A 22,343-nucleotide genomic window follows, 5' to 3' on the forward strand; every position below is an offset into this window, starting at 1 on the left:
ATTGTAGGCTTGTGAAGTTTTCTGTTGCTTACTTTCCCTCAGTTACGTATTTGCCTGAAAGTAGATTTTTCAGCTTATTTATAAGAGTTTTCTTTTTCTCCTAAGTATGAATAGTATTAGATAATCAAGTCATGAGATTAACAGTTACTATTTAAACCATGTCCAAAAATGCATCTTAGCCATGTGGTTTTATCATTGTTTTATTTGAGGGGAGGTTACTTGGGTTTTTGTAGATGTTGTTGTTGTTGCTTTTTCTCGGAGACCATCTTACCATTTTGGTGTCACTAAAGCTGCAGCTGTGACCCTGTGCCTGAGGTTAGCAGGAGGCACCTCACATTCACTGGTTCTTGTTCTCCCCACCCAGTGAATGCCAGGGTTCTAAAAATATTTATGTTCTCATTTGTGTTTGCTTTACGCAGACAAAAAGTCAGGCTCCCCAAGTGCCATGTAGAATATGACCAAAATAATTGAAAATATTTTCAAGGGGTCTTATGAAATACCTTCCATAAGTCATTTATATGTTAAAGAAGAATGTCTTCTAAAAGTGATAGATGATTTTAAAATAGTTGCTCTTGAGTCATTTTTTCACTAATTAAATAGTGTGGCCATATCTTCTTCATTTACTTGAACCCCTATATTTCTACTCTCTAAATTGGTGGTGGTAGGAGAATACATATGCAGTTTATCCAAGGTAGTATTATGTCAATTCAAGAACAATTTTTAAAAGAAGTAGGCCAGCACAAGATTGCTTTGCTACCCATGGAAATTATTTTTTGATCCATCAGAGAATCATCTAGTAAGACTAACTCTTGCAATCATTTTAAAGTGCAAAGTCTGTAAAATTATCAACAACTCTTCTAGGAGTCCTATGTTGTATTTACCCCATAAATATTATTCATGGTCATGGAGTGAAAAAAATACACACACACACATACACACATATAGGTATATATATATGTGTGTGCGTATATATACATATATGAATATATGTGTGTGAATTCCCAAGCCAGAGAGGCAAATAAGCAGGGAGGGAGCTTTAGCCTTGGGGGCATTTGTCAGTCCTGGAATATTGACACTGTCCTTGGACAGCCTCTCGTGAGAGGAAAAGAAACCAATACCCACGGACTGAACAAGCTGGGGAGTCCCAAGGAGGCCCTTCTCCAAAAGGCCGGTCCCTAAAGGGCTACACCCTCGGAGTGAGGATGAGTCAGATGGGACCAACTCTTGCATGGAATTACAGCCTGGATTGGAATTCCCTGGGTTGTCCAGGATCCTTAAGACTTGACTTTGGGTAGACTGGAATGGTGCTCCAGGTCATACTTGTATTCTATTCCGTAAGTAGAGGAATTCCTACAAATAATTTTTTTAATATAATAACAAATACACAAAACCAGACACACAAATTTACAGATAAGAAAATGAATATGTGAAAGATTAAAACTTGGTTATAATAAGAGAAATGCAATTTAAAGCAACCTGATTGCCATTTAAAACTCGAGAAATTTCCATAGATTTAAAATGAGAAGTGAGTCACAAACTGAAATGCTGCAGAGCTCAAGCAGAGAAGGAAGGGGCTCAGGCCCTTTTGGGCAGGGAATTGCTCTGTCCTAGGCACCCTGAAGTATGGTCTGAAAGAGTTCTGGGTGCATCCCCTTGGCACAGCAGTCTCCTAGCCGTATGGGGAGGGTCACAGTCAGAGGAGGGCTAGAAGGGGCCCAGACCCAGGACTCTTGCCCTTGTTAAACACCCATCTGGTTGCTGTGATTGTGTTCAGTTGAAGGTCACATGCCCTAGCTAAACAGAAGCACTGCTACACATCTCAAGCCAGTTGTTCCAAGGAAGAATGTGAGCCTGGTGTTGCTTGGTTGTTTGATTCTTTAAGTATAAAATATATATTTTTATGTAAGTAAAACAGTGAACTATGTAGCACTTAAAGTAGATGAGCTTCAGCTAATATATCAACACAAATATGTTTCAAAAACAATGGTGAGCAAAAAGGCGAGATGCAGAAGATACCTAAGGAATAATACCACAGTATATATACACAATGGAATACTACTCAGCCATAAGAAACGATGAAATCCAGCCATTTGTGACAACGTGGATGGACATTGAGGGTATAATGCAAAGTGAAATAAGTCAGAAGGAGAAGGTCAAATACCATATGATTTCCTTCATTAAGTAGTAGATAATAACAACAATAAACAAACACATAGAGACAGAGATTGGATTGGTGGTTACCAGAGGGGAAGGGGGGAGGGAGGAGGGTGAAAGGGATAATTCGGTACATGTGTGTGGTGATGGGTTGTAATTAGTATTTTGGTGGTGAACATGATGTAATCTATGCAGAAATAGAAGTATAATGATGTACACCTGAAATTTTTACAATGTTATAAACCAATGTTACTGCAATAAACAAAAAAATTTAAAAAAAAAAGAATAATACCACATACGTAAAGTTTATCAACATGAAAAACAATACAGTATGTTTTTTATGGAAACATAAATACAAAATTCAGGATAGTAGTAATTTCTGACAAGGGAGAGGAAATAGGATGTAGAACAGTACACAAACTATGTAATGTTTAATGTTTTCTTCATTTTAGAAAGAAACTGATCATATAAAATGTTAGGATTAGTTTAACTGAGTGGTCAGTATACAGCTTTTTATTGTACTTACTCTTTCTACTTTTCTATATTCTTTGAAGTGGAAGTATTGAGTTACTTTGTGACAATAAACAGCTAGCCTAATGAAAACAAGAGCAAACCCCGCGTGGACATCTGGCATCTGTGAGCCAATGTGGACCTTGGAACATCAGTTTGCAACCTTTGATTTAGAAAATCAAATCCGTAACTATTGACAAGTGATGGTGGTATTAGTATACATCACCATTGGTAGCATCATGACTTGGTGCAACGCCTTCGAAAAGTACACTGTCAAGAACTATAAAATTATTAATATTCACTGACCCACTAGTAACATTCTGGAAATGTGTTCTAAAGAAATAATTCAGAGGAGGAACAAAATTTTTATACATGAAAGATTTAATTATGACATCTATAATTTTGAAAAAATTAGCAACAATTTTAAATCTCCATCAATAAAAATATCCATCAATAAATTATTCCATCTCAAGTAAATTATGGTATATTAACTGTATAGAATATTTTAACACCATTAAAAATCATTTTGAGGGCCAGCCCCGTGGCTTAGTGGGTAAGTGCGCGCGCTCCGCTACTGGCGGCCCGGGTTCGGATCCCGGGCACACACCGACGCACCACTTCTCCGGCCATGCTGAGGCCACGTCCCACATACAGCAACTAGAAGGATGTGCAACTATGACATACAACTATCTACTGGGGCTTTGGGGAAAAAAAAAAGGAGGAGGATTGGCAATAGATGTTAGCTCAGAGCCAGTCTTCCTTAGCAAAACGAGGAGGATTAGCACAGATGTTAGCTCAGGGCTGATCTTCCTCACAAAAAAAAAAAAATCATTTTGAAGACAATGTCAAAAATGGAAAATGTTTATGGGAGAATGTGTAAAATACAAAGTAGAAAATTGTTTGGCAATAATCACAACTATAAAAATATGTGGATGAAGACTGGACAAGAATAGACAAAAATGAACAGTTATTAGTTGATTAAATTATGGGGGATTAAGAAAATTTTAATGTTTAGTTTTACTCTTTAGAAAAAATTGAACTCAATTGGATTAAAAAATGTGTTTGAGAAGAATGTTTGAATCACTTCACTTATTTTTATTTTTGAGATAGAATACTAGGATACCTTTTGTCATGGTTTTTATCTTATACTTTACTTTTAATTTCAGCCTTCAGAGATAGAAATGGAGTCTCAGATACATCTCTATGGGCACACAGAAGAGATAACCAGCTTATTTGTTTGCAAACCATATAGTATAATGATAAGTGTGAGCAGAGATGGAACCTGCATCATATGGGATTTAAACAGGTACAGAAGAAGATCTCCAGCTCAAACATAGCTAATTTTAATGTTTCAGTTCTTAGTGTATGAAATAGATGCACTAAAATAATATCTTTATATTATAATAATTTTAAACATGAAATACAAACTTTACCTTTGTAATCTTATTGAAATCAAAAGATCAGTTAGGAATGCCTTATGAATAATAAGTACATATGCTAAGGAAAAGAATTATACAAATAAGAGAATATAATTATATTTAATGATCATATGGAAATTCATATCTTTGGTCTTTCAGGTTGTGCTATGTACAAAGTCTGGCGGGGCACAAAAGCCCTGTCACGGCCGTCTCTGCCAGTGAAACTACAGGTGACATTGCCACTGTGTGTGATTCAGGTGAGCTAGCCCAAAGCACAGGGTCGAGGCCTAACAGTGCAGTCAGCCAGCTGGTTACATCATAGGTTAAACTGTTGGATTACATCTCTCAGGTCCCTGCCAGATCTAAATACTCTGGTAGTGGCATGTATGTGTATTAAAGTACAATAAGGTCTAAGACTGAGTTCATCAATTTAGGCATCAATTTATGAGCAAGTTAGTATTGTCATAATATAATTTTTTTCTGATATACATAATATTGCATTTGAGCACATGTAAGTTAAGCAAATTATTGTTACATAATCTTCTGAATTTTCTTGGTTTTTGTTCTATCCTTTTTTGCTTCTGCTTTTTAACTAATAACTTTGCTACCTTCCTCCTGACTAAATGAAAAACACCAGCAGATGATCAACTTTGAATATATGTCTTCCAGTTCCTGAGAGAGAACAGTAGTAAAGAATAACAGAGGTATAATTTGCCTTAAAATTTACATGACAAAGATATATCTCCTAATTAAATGTCTTGTTTTTGGTTTTTGTTTTTTCATGTATACATATTAAAAAACTTGATGCATCAAGCAGGAAAGAACGGTTGGAAAATTCATGAATTTTCTGTCTGCATTTCTATTCTTAAGGATCTTAAAAATGAAAGGATCCTTTGAAAAGCTGTTTCTTTCTGTCCACTCAGTATAGAATATCTTTGACACATCTGTAGTGGGTGGTCCTCTGTCCTTTGCTTGTATTTTTTTATATTGTTTGGTTTTTTCTGACACCAAATATGTGTTGCCTTTCCAAATACCAAACAATTCTCTAATTCTGTAACACCAGCTGGGTGTCCAACAATGCAATTCAATCCTGACACGAACTACTTGAAATTAGCAAATTTGGGAATTCCCAAGATCCTCTACCAGGTTCAATAATTCTCTAGAATGACTCACAGAGCTCAGTAAAACACTATATTTACTATTACAGTTTATTATAAAGGATAGAAATGAACAGCCGGATGAAGAGGTACCTCGGTAAGTTCCAGGGGTTCTTTCCCTGTGGAGTCAGAGTGCAGCACCCTCCTGGCACATGAATGTGTTTGCCAACTCGGAAATTCTCCTAACGCTGTTGTCTAGGGGTTTTTCTGAGGTTTCGCTATATAGGCATGGTTAATTAAATCATTGGCCAGTGGTGACTGACGTCAATCTCCAGCCCCTCCCTGGAGGTGAGAAGATGTTCTAAGTTCTAACCCTCTAGGGCCGGCCCTCTGGCTTAACTTAGCGGTTAAGTGCTCGCGCTCCGCTGCTGGGTTCAGATCCCAGGCGCACACCGACGCACCACTTCTCCGGCCATGCTGAGGCGGCATCCCACATACAGCAACTAGAAGGCTGTGCAGCTATGACATACAACTATCTACTGGGGCTTTGGGGGAAAAATATAAATAAAAGAAAAAAAAATTTTTTTTTTTAAATTTAAGTTCTAACCCTCTGATCACGCGGTTGATTTTTCTGGTGACTATCCCCCATCCCAAAACTGTCTAGGGCCTCCCCCAGAAGTAGTCATCTCATTAGCATACAAAGACCATAAATTACAAGGGTTTTAGTAGCTCTATGCCGGGGACCTGGAACAAAGACCAAATGTTTATTTTTTTATTATACCACAGATATCTCTTGGAGTTTTATTGTTGTTTATACAAAACATTCATTCATTCTTATATTCAAGAAAAGTAATGTCTTCAGTCATGTTTAAAGATTTCAGATGTGAAATATTTGCCAATCTTAGCCCCCAGTCATGAAAACATTTAATTTCCTGATCATCATAACTAAGGGGAAAGATCTTAAACGGTTGACTTTGGGTAATACGTACAAGTGTGGGCTGATGATTGATGACTTTGCTAATTGTTCTTCCTTAATTTGTGCATTAGCAGCTTTTAGTATGTCACATCAAGAGGGAATCTGGGGGAATAATGATTATTTATATAGAGTTCTCTACTTTCTTGTTTTGGCAACATTTGAAAGTTAGGACTGATCCTGAGGGAGCTGCATTTTGTAAAGTTAATTATTTTCCTCCTGCCAGTAGTGATTTATATCTGTGATATTATATCAGCTAGTCATATGGGAACAAGAAACAAAATTACTTTTGCTGCAATTATGGACTTACTAGTAGGGTATTCAGGTGTCTCTAAGCAGCACACAGTATAATAGGGTAATCGCTAGAACCTTTTTTTCCAATTTGAACAAAAAGGCCTTCTCAACTTTTTTAAGGCCTCTTGATACATATATAAGAGAAGTCATAAAGAGCATTTAGTGTATAGAAAATATAATAAAAATAATGATTTTTCAAAAGAGAGGCCAAATTTATGTTTTATGACTCAGACTAGAGTTCATCCTCCTATTTTTATAGTCCAAGAAGGGAAGAAAGTTATCAAATTTAGTGTACCCAAAATCTTGACCCTTTAGTGAGTACTGTCCAAGTAACTTTAAAATCAAAATTAAAAATAAATAAATAAATAAATATTATATATATATGTGTGTATGTATGTATAATCTTCTCAAAAATTTCTGTAACTTCTGAAGTTATGCTGGCAAGCTCATTCCTCCTGATCCTAATTCCCCAGTGTTTATTATGGAACATGGTTTTTGTAGTGGTAAGATGTGAAATTTATTAAACTATGTAAATATTATAATAGACGGTTTCTATATTTTTTAAAATCATTCTGCCACTGGATCAGAATATATGCCTTTTAACTAGGGTTCATTGCCTGGTCATGTGTTGCCAGTGGCATTATCAAGTTAATATGATATTCTAAGATTCAAGATAGGGAGTGGTTCTCCAATCTATTTTTTTTTTTTTTGTGAGGAAGATCAGCCCTGAGCTAACATCCATGCCAATCCTCCTCTTTTTGCTGAGCAAGACTGGCCCTGAGCTAACATCTATTGTCAATCCTCCTCCCTTTTTTTCCCTTTTTCTCCCCAAAGCCCCAGTAGATAGTTGTATGTCATAGTTGCACATGCTTCTAGTTGCTGTATGTGGGACGCCGCCTCAGCGTGGCCGGGCAGGTGGTGCATCAGTGCGCGCCCGGGATCTGAACCCGGGCCACCAGTAGCGGAGCTCATGCACTTAACCGATAAGCCACAAGGCTGGCCCCTCTTGAATCTATTTTAATTTTGGTGAAGAAGTATAGGAAGAATAGAGATTTTTTTCAGGAATGCCTAACTTTTTGACTTTTAGTTGATGTGCTAAATTATACATGACATCTATTTAGTAAATTGATATTGGGTGAGGGCCTTGGTCTTTTTTTTTTTGTTTTTTTTTTTTAATATATTTACAATCTTAGGCAGATGAGTAGTTACTTGGTTTTTTGGTAGCCCAAGTCACTGGGTTATCTGCTCAGGTAATGTTTTGCCTATTAAGTTCCATACCACACTTCACAGAGTCCAGGACCACATTTAGACTTTTTTATTTTGGAGGACTAAGCCATGCAGTAGCTATGGATTACAATGACCAACCCCTACATCGATGTCTTTTATGTATATGTACCCAATGACTTTAATAAGCCTTCTAACTTTACTTGTACACATCTGGTTACTTTATATATTTTTTAAATCTTTTATCAGATATTAAATTCAAAAGAGTAAAATGTAGTCTACTCATGGAAAAGATGTTTGTGGTCTACAATTATATTTCTTTAGCATATTGAGTCTTCTACATCTTGATGCTTTATTTAGATAATCTCTCCTAATCAATATTCTACAATGGGAAGTCTTAGTAGAACACTGAGCATTTTTTAATCCTTGTGTGTATGTGTATGTGATAAATCATATTTAACATAAAAGTTGCCATTTAAACCATTTTAAAGTATACATTTCAGTGGCATTATTACATTCACAATATTGTGCAACCATCACCACTGTCTATTTCAAAAACTTTTTCATCACTCCAAACAGAAACTCTGTAACCATAACTCCCCATTCCTCCCTCCCCTACATCTCCTAGTAACGTCTATTCTACTTTCTGTCCCTATGCATTTGCCTATTCTAGGTACCTCATATAAGTGGAATCATACAATATTTGTCCTTTTCTGTCTGGCTTATTTCAGTTAGCATAATGTTTAAGGTTCATCCATGTGGTAGCATGTGTCAGAACTTTATGACTTTTATGACTGAATAATATTCCATTGTATAGATATATCACATTTTGTTTATCCATTCATCCGCTGATGGATATTTGGATTGTTTCCACCTTTTGGCTGTTGTAAATAATGCTGCAACACACTAGGCACTTTGGTTTGTGATATTTGAAGGTCTTTAGCATATCTTTAAATAAAGAAGTATTTCCAATATTTGTATCTTTGCTATAAAATATGAAATCTTTTCATTGTCTTAATAAAGGAGAGAAATAAATTTTCTACTTTTATGTTAGTTCTAATGGTGAGATAAAATTAAATGTAGTAACCCTATGTCATCAAAACTTTATCATACCTCTTAACCTCTCTATCAGCATGAGACTATTTCTCAAAGAAGGCTGGACACATCATCCTGAGGCCCCAAATCACCAGCCCCAGTTTACAGAGGATGGCAAGCAGTTATTGCCTCCTTCATCCCCTGGAAAACTACAAACAGTTTGGTTACTCATGGTCTTTGGAAAGAAAAAATTGGTTTAATAAGACAATGATTTTATAAGATTCAATCTTTGACATTCTGAAGAATTAATTGTGTTTTTTTTTTTTTTAAGAATTAGTTTTTTAACCCAGTTAACTTTTACTGTAACTTTTTTTCTTCAGAAGTCACATAAGTCACTTCTTATAGGTGGTTTCACAGAATACTTTCTTCTCTTTTTGGAGATTGTTTAGCTTTCTAGGTACTTTCAAATTCAGATTTGGCAGTTCATATGCTGAAATATTATGATTACACAAAGATTAATGATTGATTTGCTTTGTTGCTGTACATTGTAGATTAATTTTTTATTTTTATTTTTTCACTGGTCACTGTCTAGGTAAATATGCAAAGCTCTGTGTGACTTATAATGTAGTAATTTCAGTTATACAGTCGTCAGTCATGAGTTGCCTATAAACCTCATCACTAAAACAAACGAGCTTGGCCCTCAGGGATGCCCCTCTGGGACCCAGTGTGGTGGGTTCTGAGACGCCCACACTCTGGTGACCTGCAGGGTGATTTTGGTGTTTTAGCTGGTGGAGGCAGTGACCTCAGACTCTGGACAGTGAATGGGGACCTCGTTGGACATGTCCACTGCAGAGAGATCATTTGTTCCGTTGCTTTCTCTAACCAGCCTGAGGGAATATCTATCAATGTGATTGCTGGGGGATTAGAAAATGGAATTGTAAGGTAAGAGGAGTTTTGATTCTCTTTGTTTGCTTTTGTTCATAAAGACACAGCAGTTTCAAAAATTAGTCTTTAAATATCTAGGTATGTTAATAATTAATATTTAGAGATTTAAAATCACCTTTGGATATAGGTCCTTCATTTATTCCAGTTTTACTTATAAATAATAAAGATAGCTTTAGTGCAGTTTTGAAATTTTATATTGTTTAACTATAAAAGATTCATAATATGAAAATATACAAAGTTAAGTTTTCTTGCTCCCACACCCTCCCCCTACAAACTTCCCAGAAGTAACTACTGTTAATTGTTTATTGTGTTTCCTTCCAGATGACTCTTAACAAATAAACAAATATGTAGGTTTTTTTAGTGAAGGAAATTTTAGTTTGCATAATTATATGATGACTTTTTCCCCCTCTAGGTTATGGAGTACATGGGACTTAAAGCCTGTGCGGGAAATTACGTTTCCTAAATCAAATAAGCCTATTGTAAGGTAATCTCTCCTCCCCTCCCCCATTCTTCATAATATCCTTTGTGATTGTATTTTTGTTAAAGAGATATTAAAGCACACAGACCTAAAGAAATATGGAATGAGAGTCATTATAAACAGCGAATAAACAGCCATGATCAGGGGCCGGCCCCGTGGCTTAGCGGTTAAGTGCTCGCGCTCCGCTACTGGCAGCCTGGGTTCGGACCTGGGCGCGCACCGACGCACTGCTTCTCTGGCCATGCTGAGACCACGTCCCACATACAGCAACTAGAAGGATGTGCAACCATGACATACAACTATCTACTGGGGCTTTGGGGCAAAAAAAAAAAGGAGGAGGATTGGCAATAGATGTTAGCTCAGAGCCCGTCTTCCTCAGCAAAAAGAGGAGGATTAGCACAGACGTTAGCTCAGGGCTGATCTTCCTCACCAAAAAAAAAAAAAACAGCCATGATCAAATACCAGGTTGTCCAGGACCCAGTGACAAAAGGAGGCACAGTCCTTATCTTCATGGAGCTTAAAATCTGAGTCAGGAATTCAGAGTCTAACAGAAGGCATGCTGGGATAGTGCCCAGGGAAGCCCTCTTGAATTATAGGAGCTATGTTTTTCTCATTCCTTATTGAAAATAGCATAATGGTGACTGATAGCTGCAGTAGTATGCTTTGCTCTGTTAACAAATCCAACTTTAAAAACTCAATTGGAAGTAAGTGATTCAAATTCTACTTTTCTAAAATAAATTTATTTTCAATGTACTAAATTTAAAATTTGATAAACTAAATTATTTATTTATTAATGTTACATTTTTACCCTTTCCTCTTTCAGGGAAATAAAATATCTCCGTAAAATAATCATCATTTATTTCTATAAAGAGAAAATGTAGTACTGTAATATTTTTTAAAGTGTCCTATAGCCAACTATTTGTTGGTTAAGTAACAAAGCATAAACAAGAAGGAAAAAGGAAATATGCAAAGAAGGAACAGAATGTACTGATCTCTTTGATCCTGATTTTATTCTGTATCACCTAGTTAGAATGAGCTTCAAAATCTTGCTAGCATGGCAATTAAACTATATTAAAATTACAATTGAAACCAGTGAGTTGTAGGCAGTCATTTTTTTGTCTCTCTGCTCCAGTAAAGATATCTTAACTTCTTTACAGTAATTTCTATAAGATCACCAATATGCTAAATCAATTTTGAGATAATATACAAACAGGATTTTTTTTTTTTTTTTACAGCCTTACGTTTTCCTGTGATGGCCACCATTTGTACACAGCAAACAGTGATGGGACAGTAATTGCCTGGTGTCGGAAGGACCAGCAGCGCTTGAAACAGCCAATGTTCTACTCCTTCCTTAGCAGCTACGCAGCTGGATGAACGAGAAAAGTTCGCATTCTCCAAAGCACTTTAACGCCACACTAAATTGGTTGACTTCACAAGTTTTAGGAGGTTGAACCTGAAGAGGTGGATGACCAAACAAGCCATCCAAATAATGATAGAATCTATTCATCTGCACAAAATTTTGCAACCTCACAAGGTCCTGAGAGGAAAGTTTTGTTCTAATTTAGTGATAATCTGGAGGGCTGTGTCAGTATGCACTAACCAACAAGATTTAAATCTTGCATAGTAAATTAAAATCATATTCTTGGGGCTGGCGCCATGGCCTAGTGGTTAAGTTCTGCGGGCTCTGCTTCAGTGGCCTGGGTTCAGTTCCTGGGCACAGACTTACACCACTCGTCAGTCATGCTGTGGCAGTGACCCACGTACAAAATAGAGGAAGATTGGCACAGTTGTTAGCCCAGGGCATATCTTCCTCAGCAAAAAAAAAAAAAAAAAATCATATTAAGTTTTTTCCACAAGGGTATTCTAAAGAAAAGATAAGGGTTTCTCCTTTGTCTGTTATTCCAAAAGAGCCAGTAGAATTGGCTTAAACTGGTTAGCTAATTGTTTACATAAAATACTCTAAAAAATTATATTTAAAAAGTTTTATGGGGCCGGCTCCGTGGCTTAGCGGTTAAGTGCGCGCGCTCTGATGCTGGCGGCCCAGGTTCGGATCCCGGGTGCGCCCCGAGGCACCACTTCTCCGTCCAACGCGAGGCCGAGTCCCACGTACAGCAACTAGAGGGATGTGAACCTATGACATACAACTGTCTACTGCGGCTTTGGGGGGAAAAAAATGAATAAATAAAAATCTTTAAAAAGTTTTATGCCAAGATAACCACCCCCTACCCCCAAAAAAAGGATAAAGAATTCAGTGCTTGACCGTTTCTTTCTTTGAGAAGTAAATTATTCGGTAGGTGCCCCTGCACCAAACATTTTAAGGAATATCTGAGTATTAAAACTACTAACGAATCTCAATGTTTTTGCCAGTTGCCTTCTTAGCTCAAAGTAGAAGAGAATTTTTTGAGAGCCACAAACAAGAACACAGGTATCTTTGACTTCAGACACATTCTATTTCTTCATAAAAATCCTACTTAAAATCCATAACACTAGATATTGAATAGCCTTAGTTGAGTCACTAAGATTTAAACACAATGATAATTCTTTTAATATCTGCCATTTACAGAGTATTGAATACTTAGCTATTTGTAATAGAAAGCCTCCACTATGCAAAAAGTTTGCACAGATCTTAATAATACAGTCTAGATAAGGCATTAATCTAATGTTCAGGAAGAGCTTTCTTTTCCAACACAGAATTACAAAAGACAAGGAGACAGCTTACTTTGTTTTAAACAGGAGGTAGAAGAATTCTTTTAGGAAACCGTTTCCACTGTTTCTACTAACTATACCACCTGAGAATTCTAGGAACAATAGAAAAATCTAGGTGTATGCCACAGCAGACTTACACGCCATGAAAACAGAATTCCTAAAAATCTTGGAATAGTCTATCTGGACCGTGATATGGCTATATTTTTACTTGGGGTGCTGCTTTATCTGCTTTGAAGACACTGTAAAGTAAGCTTAGAAATGTGTTACCATGGGATAAAAATATGTATTCCTACCTAAGAATAACTTGTGTGTTTGTTATGGAAATTTAATTCATATGGTGTTTACAGAACTACTTTTGTAACTTCCAGACTTTCTAAACCATTCTGCTTAAAAAGTGTATAAAATACATTTCTGAAGTCTCTGCTGTCAAGAATACAAGAGGAAGCAAGTGGCGACGTAAGCTTGTAACCGTAAACTGCATACATGTGTGAGAACACATGGCCATATTTTGATCATGGTTTACACAGACCAGGTATCAATTCTGAGGTCCAAATTGGTGCAGAGATGAGATTATTCCTATTCACGTTGAAGTGATTTGCTTTGTTTAAAAAATAATAATAATAAATAATGCAGCTATTGTCTGGCTCTCATTTTTCTACTGAGAACTTTCAATTAATCCCCTATTAGAATAGGGTTGCTACTCAGTCTTTTTTTTTTTTAAGGCTGAATTTCATCATTTATCTAAAGAGAAAATATGCAAAATAACTGGTCTTGTTAAGAGTGCAATATTATATTTTTATGTAAAAATAAAAATTAATTTGGGGGATTATTTATTCAGCATGAAACGTAATATGTATATGTTTGAAACACTTCATAATGTGCATGTTGTAGCAAACATTTCTGTAAATTATCACAAGCTCTGTTATCTTTGTATACACTGCCACTTCAGCTTGGGAATAAATTTCATAAAAATAGATTTAAAGACCTATTCTCTATACAATGTAAATATTATGACCAGACCTCAGATTGGTGGCTTTCTTTTTTGTAACCCACATAGGTTCTCTCTTTAGCTCCCTTATAAATTTATGTCACTAGGAAAGGATAACTTTCATTTCTTAATTGTGGTCTTTGTGAGAAATTTTATATTTCAATCTTTACTACCCTTAAATGGAGTTCAGACAGCAGTCCCAGTTGGGATCAAACCGCTCATTTTAAAGAAAAGACCATCTGTCCCTCCCCCACTAGGAGATCTATATTGAGCCCCTACTGTGTACCAGGCACTACACTAAGTGCTGAGGGCACAGTTGTTCCCTGCACTCCTGGAGGTTATAGGCTGGTGGGGGAACATGCTATCAATAACATACAATGTGTGTAGTTACAAAATGTGAAGGCAGAGTACAGGGTCCTCTGAGAGACTATAACAGGAAGAATTCAATTTAGATCAAGGTGTCTAGGAAAGCCTCTTGAGAAAGTGAAATTTTTGTTGAAACCTAATAGATGAATAGAAATTTGACAGGTGAAGGTGGGAGGAGATGTGTTCCAGACAATACATTTGCAAAGGCCTGAGGCACGAACATCAATGAACAAAGCCCCAATGAAGGAAGGAGCATCCTGCACACCTCAGCATCTCTGGTGGGCATTGCGAAATGGTGGATGAATTCAACAAACAGCAATCCAAGAACCCAGAAATATCCTTTCTTTCTGCTTTGCATCTGCAATATTTTAAGGGTTCTCAAGATGAGCACATCTGTTTCTAGGTGTCTGTCCCCAAAAGGACTCAGGAGCAGCATCTGTCATTGTAAGCCTGCCAACCTAAATGTCCCCTCTTTACCTGCAAATCTCAGATTGACTCTTCCTTTCAACAATGTTCACTGAGTGCCAATTATGTACAAGCCAAATGCTTGGTGATGGAGTAAGGTAGGGGAGGAGTAGGGAAATGCTTTCTCTCCCTTCAGATCTCATACCTGGTGATCTGTTTCTCACTATTATGGATGACTTGTTAAAGAATCAAAGAGAAGAGCTGCAGGGTGTTCTGGTTCAAGATGGTAACATAGGATCTTGAACTTACCTCCTCACATGGACACACTGAATCTACAGCTACGTACAGAACAATTCCCTCTGAAAGAAATCCAAAAACTAGCTGAGTGACTCCTGCACCTCAGGTGAATGAAAAAAACCAGATGGAGACGGGTAGGAGAGACTGAGACACAATCTCACCATAAACTCCACCCTTGGTGCGGCAACCTACAATCAGGAGGGAACCCACAACTCCCAGCTTCTCCTTGAGGTTTGAATCCTGCATCTGGCACCCCAGATTTTAAGACCTGCACCTGAGAAACGGACCCCCAAAACATCTAGCTTTGAAAGCCAATGGGGCTTGCATCCACCAGACCCATAAGGCTATAGCGAACTGAGAAATAGTTAAAGGGCTCTCCATGGTTAACCCCCGGGGCACAGCGCAGAGGCAGCCAACTGAAATGTGCCCAGACTTTCTGTGGAAGAGACCTATTGCTTATCTTAAAACCTTCAGCCTGACGGGCAGGCATTTCACACACATCTAGAGGCCACTGAAGTACTCTCCAAACACTGCAGAGGCTGGCAGGTGCCATCTTTGCACTCGCCTTCTGCCTTCTCCAGATTGCCAGTATCTCCCAAAAAGGAGCTTGTGCACATGTCTCAGGCCCCGGTTTTTTCAGCTGCCACCCAGAGGATACCCCCTGATCACCTGGCTCTGGTCGCCAATGGGGCTTACTTACATTCACAGGTCCCACAGGACTGTAACAAACTAGAAACAGTTCTTAACCAGCTGCCCCTCCAGGGCACAGCACAGAGGCAGCAGACAGAAACTCCCAGTCTTTCCATGAAAGAGGCCTATTAGCTTATCTTCATAACTGCAGCCTGAGGGGCAGGCTTCTAGTTAAACACACATCTAGGGGCTGACTGCAATCCTCTCCGGAGAGCAGGGAGCCTGGTGGGTGCCATCTTTGCACTCTCCCTCTACCCTGCCCCAGGTCACCGGTGTCTCCAAGAAAGGAATTTGTGCACATGTCCAGCATCCTGGCTTTTGTGGCTGCCAACCAGAGGACACAGCCCTTGATAGCCTAGCTCTGGTAGCCAGCAGGGCTTATGTTCATGAGTTCAATGGGATGGTAGCAAACAAAGAAACAATTCTTGACTGGCTAACACCCCAGGACTCAGTGCAGAGGGAGCAGGCAGAAACACCCATCTCCCAGTCCTCCCCTGAAAGAAGTATATTTGCATTCTTTAAAAGCTGCTGCCTGAGGATCTAGCTTCCAATCAGCCTGAATCTAGGTGCTGACTGAGATCCTCCCCTTTGGGACACTGACAGGTCTTGGCATACCCTCAACTACTGAGAACCACTAAGAACAAAGTAGGCTACTTGGACAATCACAAAGGTTTGAGAGACAACCAGGAGCTAGGGCAGGGTTGAACAATAAGTTTCATCTCCCACACAAGACCACTCCCTCCACACTGGGAGAGGTGGCTATTTTATCTAATGCATAGAAACCAACATTAGGAGTAAAGGAAAATGAATAAACAAAGGAATATGTTCCAAATGAAAGAACAAGATAAAACCTTAGAAAAATCCTTAATGAAACAGCGATAAGTGATTTACCTGACAAAGAGGTCATCAAGATACTCACCGAGGTCAGGAGAACAATGCATGAACAAAGGGAGAATTTCAACAAAGAGAAATTATAAGAAAGTACCAAGCAAATCACAGAGCTGAAGAACACAATAACTGCACTGAAAAATACAATAAAGGGCTTCAACAGCAGACTAGATGAAGTGCGAGAAAGGATCAGTGAACTCAAAGACAAGGCAGTGGAACTCATCCAATCAGAGCAGCAAAAAGAAAAAAGAATGAAAAAGAGTGCAGATAGCTTAAGGGACTTATGGTACAACATCAAGTGGACCACTATTTGCATTATAGGGATCCCAGAAGGAGAAGAGAGAGAAAAAGGGGCAGAAGACTTATTTGAAGAAATAATGGCCGAAAACTTCCCTAACCTGGGGAAGGAAACAGACATCTAGATCCAGAAATCCGAGAGTTCCGAATAAGATGAATCCAAAGAGACCCATACCAAGAGACTTAAAGTGTCAAAAGTTGAAGAGCTACAAGGTCAATATTTAGAAAAGTGAGTAGAGAGGAAAGGAACTCAATAGCTTAACTTGTGGAGATTGAAACTATTGGAGTTCTTGGATTATCTATGTTACCCTTACTTTGCTGGTTACTCTTCAACTATTCCCAATTTGTTCCAAATTGGGGGCAAAATGTCCCCACTTGTTCCCAATCTGCCCCAACTCTTGGACAGCTGTATTATTTTTCAATATACTCCTCAGGATAACACTGAATATGCTATGAAGCCAAAGCACTTCAAAATTTAACAGGCTTAAAATCTTTAACCAGGAATACCAACTGAAAAGCATTAGCAATTGGGGTAGATGGGGGATGAAACAAAACAAAGAAATGCCATTTGAAATAACAATTCAAGACTGAGATCAAAGGGAAGCAAGAGAGTTTTAGGTTCAGCACAAACTTGTATTTTGGAGTATCACACAAAGAATATCAGATTACACACAGTGTTTATCAGATATTTTCCCCAGGTTATGTCCAACTTTAAAAAGCATCTACATTTGCCAATACAAAATATATACACTTGAGTGTACTTTGAGTTGGGAAGGAGGTGCCACTGATTTTATTGTGTGCTATATGACTTGAACAGAAAAATATGTCCTACCTCTTTGGGGACACTGGGTTGCAACTCAGCTATTTGAGAGAAATTAAATAATACAATGTGTTCTTTGAGGCCAAAATGACTAGAAGATCATTTGAGACTGGGCTACAATATTCTTGCTCAAGTGCTGAGCTTGTTTCTTCTCTCAGGAACAAAGCTAATGAGAGATGAGTTTAGAAAAGATTGTTTATAGCGAAGTTTGGCTCATTTCAAAGTGAATTAAACTGGTCTTACCAAAACTTCTGAAGGCTGATAATAATACTTTCATTCTCAGATTTTAATTTTGTTAAAATAGCTTTAAAAATCCTTGGAATCTACTGTCAAGCATTAAGAAAAAAGACTATCTTTTCTGAGATTTTAGGAAAAATTAAGCTATAATTTTCATACTTGTTGATATGACCTAAATACAAATGGTTAATTAATTTCATTATCTACGTTCTATAGATAATATTCTACATACAGTTATGCACTTCATAACAACATTTGAGTCAATGATGGACCACATGTACAACAGTGTGTAGCAGGCTATACCATCTAGGTTTGTGTAAGTACTGTAGAGGAGGAAGAAATTTTTTTCCATCTTTCTAGGTTCTTCTGACTGGTCTAAAAATTAAATTGATATGAGACAGGTTAACAGGAGAAAAACAAACAAAAGTTTAATAACACGTATGCATGGGCAAAACCCAGGAAAACTGAGTAAGTCGCCAAAATGGCTGAAGCCCTCACCTTAAATAGCATCCTCAGCTAAAGACAAAAGAAGATGTTGGGGGTGGGGGGAGTCAGGGACTTCAAAGGGAAGGAAGGCAATTCACAGGTAGGAGAAAAGGAGCAAATGTTTGGAAAACAAGCGTTTGGCCACACAGAAACAGAAGAACAGGGGAGGACAACAAACAGGCTTTTCTAGGTTCCTCCCTGTCTACCACCTAGTTCATGTTATGCCAAGGTGATAGCTCACTTCCTGAGACAGGTTTTTTAATCTGAATTCTTTTAGGCAGTAAAGGTGGAAGTAACAAGAAAAACTTTCTGAGTCTTTTGCTTCTTAAAAATAATCAGCCTAAAATAATCCTCATGTTAAAGAGACACATTCTGGGGTGGCGAGTTTTGTTCCCCTTCAGTACATTCTATGATGTTCACACAAGGATGAAATCACCTAATGGGGAATTTCTCAGAACATATCCCTATCATTAAGCAATGCATGATTGTAGTAGTGTTTTATTACACCCAAGTGAAATCTACTCATGTGTGCTCCTAGATAGATAAGAAACAGACATCTATTTTATTTTTTAGAATGGTCTAGAGAACACAGTTGTGAGGTCTGATGCCTCAGAGCCTATAGTTGAGACCGAAAGAACAGGTGTATTTCACAGCCCTTTCTACCAGGTGCCTATTTATATACACAAACATCGTCCTTTGGTCTTCAGTACAGGCATCATTTGCAGAGCCAATTTTAGTTCTGCCTCATAGATACATGTGCTTGATACTGGTGCTCACTTAGGGAGCCATCCTCTTCCCCATCACTTTAGGTTAAACTAGTGATCTCTTTCCTACTGTGTTTTCCTGCATTTTAAATTTCTTTCAGTTATTACAATTGATTATTTTGAATATACTCAATGTTGAGAAATCTTTCTCCTATGAACATATAAGAGTTTTGAAAACAACCAAAAGTCAATCAGAGCTGAATCTGATAAAATATTTGATAACTGTTTTAGTCAAAAGCAAAGGTATATTACAAGGTAGTAAAAAAAATTGTGTCATTCTGCAGGTAATTCCAAAAGAGAAATTTTTAAATATTTTGAGCAATTTACAGTGTCATTGGAATAAGGTAGATTAGATGTGCCTATTGGGAAGGATGGATGGGGGGGATGGATGGATGGGAAGATGGGAGATGGATGGATGGATGGATGGGTGGGTGGAAGGATGGGTGGGTAGATGGATAGGTGAATGGAGGGAAGGATGGATGGATGGATGGATGGATGGATGGATGGATGGATGGATGGATGGATGGATAGGTGGATGGGGGATGGATGGATAGGGGATGGGAGAATGGATGGATGGATAGGTGGATAGGTGGATGGATGGATGGGGGGTGGGGGTATGGATGGATGGATGGATAGGTGAGTGGGTGGATGGATGGATGGATGGATGGGAGACGGGAGTGGGTGGGTAAGTGGATGGGTGGGTGGACAGATGGACGGACAGACTGTATGTCTCATTTGTTTGTTTTTTTTGCTTTTTTTTAAGAACACTTCCCAACTCAGAATAAACTACTAAGTCCTGGGTTGCCTTTCCTTATCTTTGGATAACGTCTTTCACAGAATATGAAGCCCACACTTGGGTTATTTTCACTTACACACTTGCCTCAAGTTTCTTCTTTGCTAAGAAACTCCCTACCTTGGAGTGAACTTATTGGACTTCCCCAAAGAGTCTCTTACCTCCTTTCTTGTCCTCTGTTTTAGTAGATTACAGTTCTTCCATGTTTATCTCAGGATAGGATAAGAATGACAGAGTTGTGTACACATGTCCACTCAGGGATTACGACAGTTCATTATAGATCCACCAAAAAAGGCTCATTTAGACCCCTATTTAAGACCAAAAATTCATTTATCACTCAGGGATGCATTGTGCCAGAAGCAATCAGTCTCTCTTTCAATCTGCTAATCCTTATATTTTCTCTGTGCAATAAATCACTCCATATCAGATAGCAATTGATCCTTGAAAACTTTTATTGAGGAATAATGTTAAATCATAAAAAGCTAAGGCTTTTTATAATTTTCCTTCTAAGTGGGGCAGGTCATCACCAAACTGCCTTTGCCAAATACTTAAGAATATTTAAAATTAAGCAAATTAATAAGGACACGGTTTTTCTTGATGTCCCGTTAAACACGGAGTCCAATTTAACATTTTTTGAGCCTGTATAACATACCAGACTCAAAGATTTATAAGATCTACTCTCAAAAAACTCATAAAATGGTGGAGAGAGCCATGTTTAAAAAAAAGGAATTGTGATACAATGAAGTAAATTTTGTAATAGAAGCTTTTACATATCGGAGTGACTAAAATGGGAAGTCAGGGAGCAGTCAGGTCCCAAATATATTAATGATTTAGCCAAATCTTGATGAAAACAGAAATCTACTAGATTTGGGCCAAGATAGAAGGAAACGAATGGTGCCAAGACTCAGAGGTGTAAGAAAGGAGGAAGTGGAAGCAGTCAGTGTGTCAGGGCCATAAGGTAAAGTGATGGGATGGGGAAATAAATTTCTGCTTCTGTCCACTTTGGGAAAACTGGGATCAGACTCACCCTGCAAACATAAACAACTGGAAACTGGAGATAATATACGAAACAATGATTTTCAAAGGGTGGAAAACAGGCAGCACAGGACTGTGATCCTTGAGAAAGAGGCTGCAAACTAAGTGAATACTGTCATTGCCTCGACTTTCTGCCTGGGGGCACTTCCCAGCTACAGTGCAGAGGGGGATCCTCAGAAGAGTGTGGAAGTCTTGCTGAGATGAGGAGACAGAGAATAGAGTCTGGGGAAGCTGAGACACTGGAACTTGTGGCACAGAGAACCATAAGAAGGTTGCTGCCCAGACAAAGAAAAGCAGATTCCTGGAGCCCCCGGAGGCTCTGGCTGAATACTAAGTCACATGTGCAGAAGATCAAACTCCATAGGTCTGAGCAAAGAATGTCCAGGGAGCTGTAAGCTGAACAATTCCTAGAATTCACAGGGGGTTGGGATACATCTGAGTTCCAACCAATCAGAGGAGAAGAGTTAATTGAACATACAGCATTCAACTGAGACCTCAGAAGAGTCACACCATAGAAGGAAGGCTAAACTAGTCCTAGAATGAAGGCTAAAAGCCTTTAAAATAACGATCAAAAGCGTCAAACTGATCCATGAGTAACTTAAACTGCCTGCCAGCACAAAGTCCCCACTCTTTAAGACAACAAAATCAGGCACACACAACATACATTTACAATGTCTAACATCCGATTTAAAAATTACCAGATATCCCAAGAAATAGGAAAATGTGACCCAAAACAGGAGAAAACTCATTTGCTAGAAACAGACCAAGAAAGGAAGTGATGGAATTCACACAACAGCACATTAAAATAGCTATTATATATATGCCCAATATGCTCAAGGATTTTAAAGAAAAACAATTCTAATGAGAAAAATGGAAGATTAAAAAAATTAAATGGAACTTTTAGAGATAAACATACAATATCTGAAATGAATTTTTTTTAGATTTTGTGTTTTATTTTTTAATTTTTTCCAGTTTTATTGAGATATATATTGACATACATCACTGTATAAGTTTAAGGTGTACAGCACAATGGTTTGACTTACATATATTGTGAAATGATTATCACAATAAGTTTAGTTAACATCCATCATCTCATATAGATACAATAAAAAGAAAAAAGAAAAAAAGAAAAAAATTTCCTTGTGATGAGAACTCCTAGGATCTACTCTCTTAACAATTTTCATATATATCATTCACTAATGTTAGCTATAGTCTTCATGTTGTACATTACATCCCTAGTGCTTATTTATCTTATAATTGGAAGTTTGTACCTTTTGACAACTTTCCTCCAAACCCTAACCCAGCCCCTGCTTCTAGGAACCACAAATCTGATCTCTTTTTCTGAGTTTGATGTTTTTGTTTTTTTAGATTCCACATATAAGTGAGATCATACAGTATTTGCCTTTTTCTGTCTGACTTATGAAATGAAAATTTGACCTGACA

At 37.9% G+C, this 22,343-nt stretch overlaps 1 protein-coding gene across 1 annotated transcript in view; it reads left to right on the top strand.

Annotated features, from left to right (window-relative positions):
• The window catches only part of LYST (lysosomal trafficking regulator), a 184,821-nt gene extending 171,011 nt beyond the window's left edge, over positions 1-13,810 (top strand). Inside the window, exons 50-54 of the mRNA XM_087431920.1 lie at positions 3,831-3,970; positions 4,242-4,339; positions 9,491-9,647; positions 10,063-10,134; positions 11,364-13,810. Of these exons, the coding sequence (XP_087288046.1) occupies positions 3,831-3,970; positions 4,242-4,339; positions 9,491-9,647; positions 10,063-10,134; positions 11,364-11,502 (606 nt within the window). The 3' untranslated portion in view covers positions 11,503-13,810. The remainder of the gene's footprint in view (positions 1-3,830; positions 3,971-4,241; positions 4,340-9,490; positions 9,648-10,062; positions 10,135-11,363) is intronic.
• Positions 13,811-22,343: the final 8,533 nt, after the last annotated feature.

The sequence above is a fragment of the Ceratotherium simum genome, chromosome 6, assembly GCF_057802395.1.
Source record: "Ceratotherium simum simum isolate JZ-2026a chromosome 6, ASM5780239v1, whole genome shotgun sequence".
Classification (NCBI taxonomy): domain Eukaryota; kingdom Metazoa; phylum Chordata; class Mammalia; order Perissodactyla; family Rhinocerotidae; genus Ceratotherium; species Ceratotherium simum.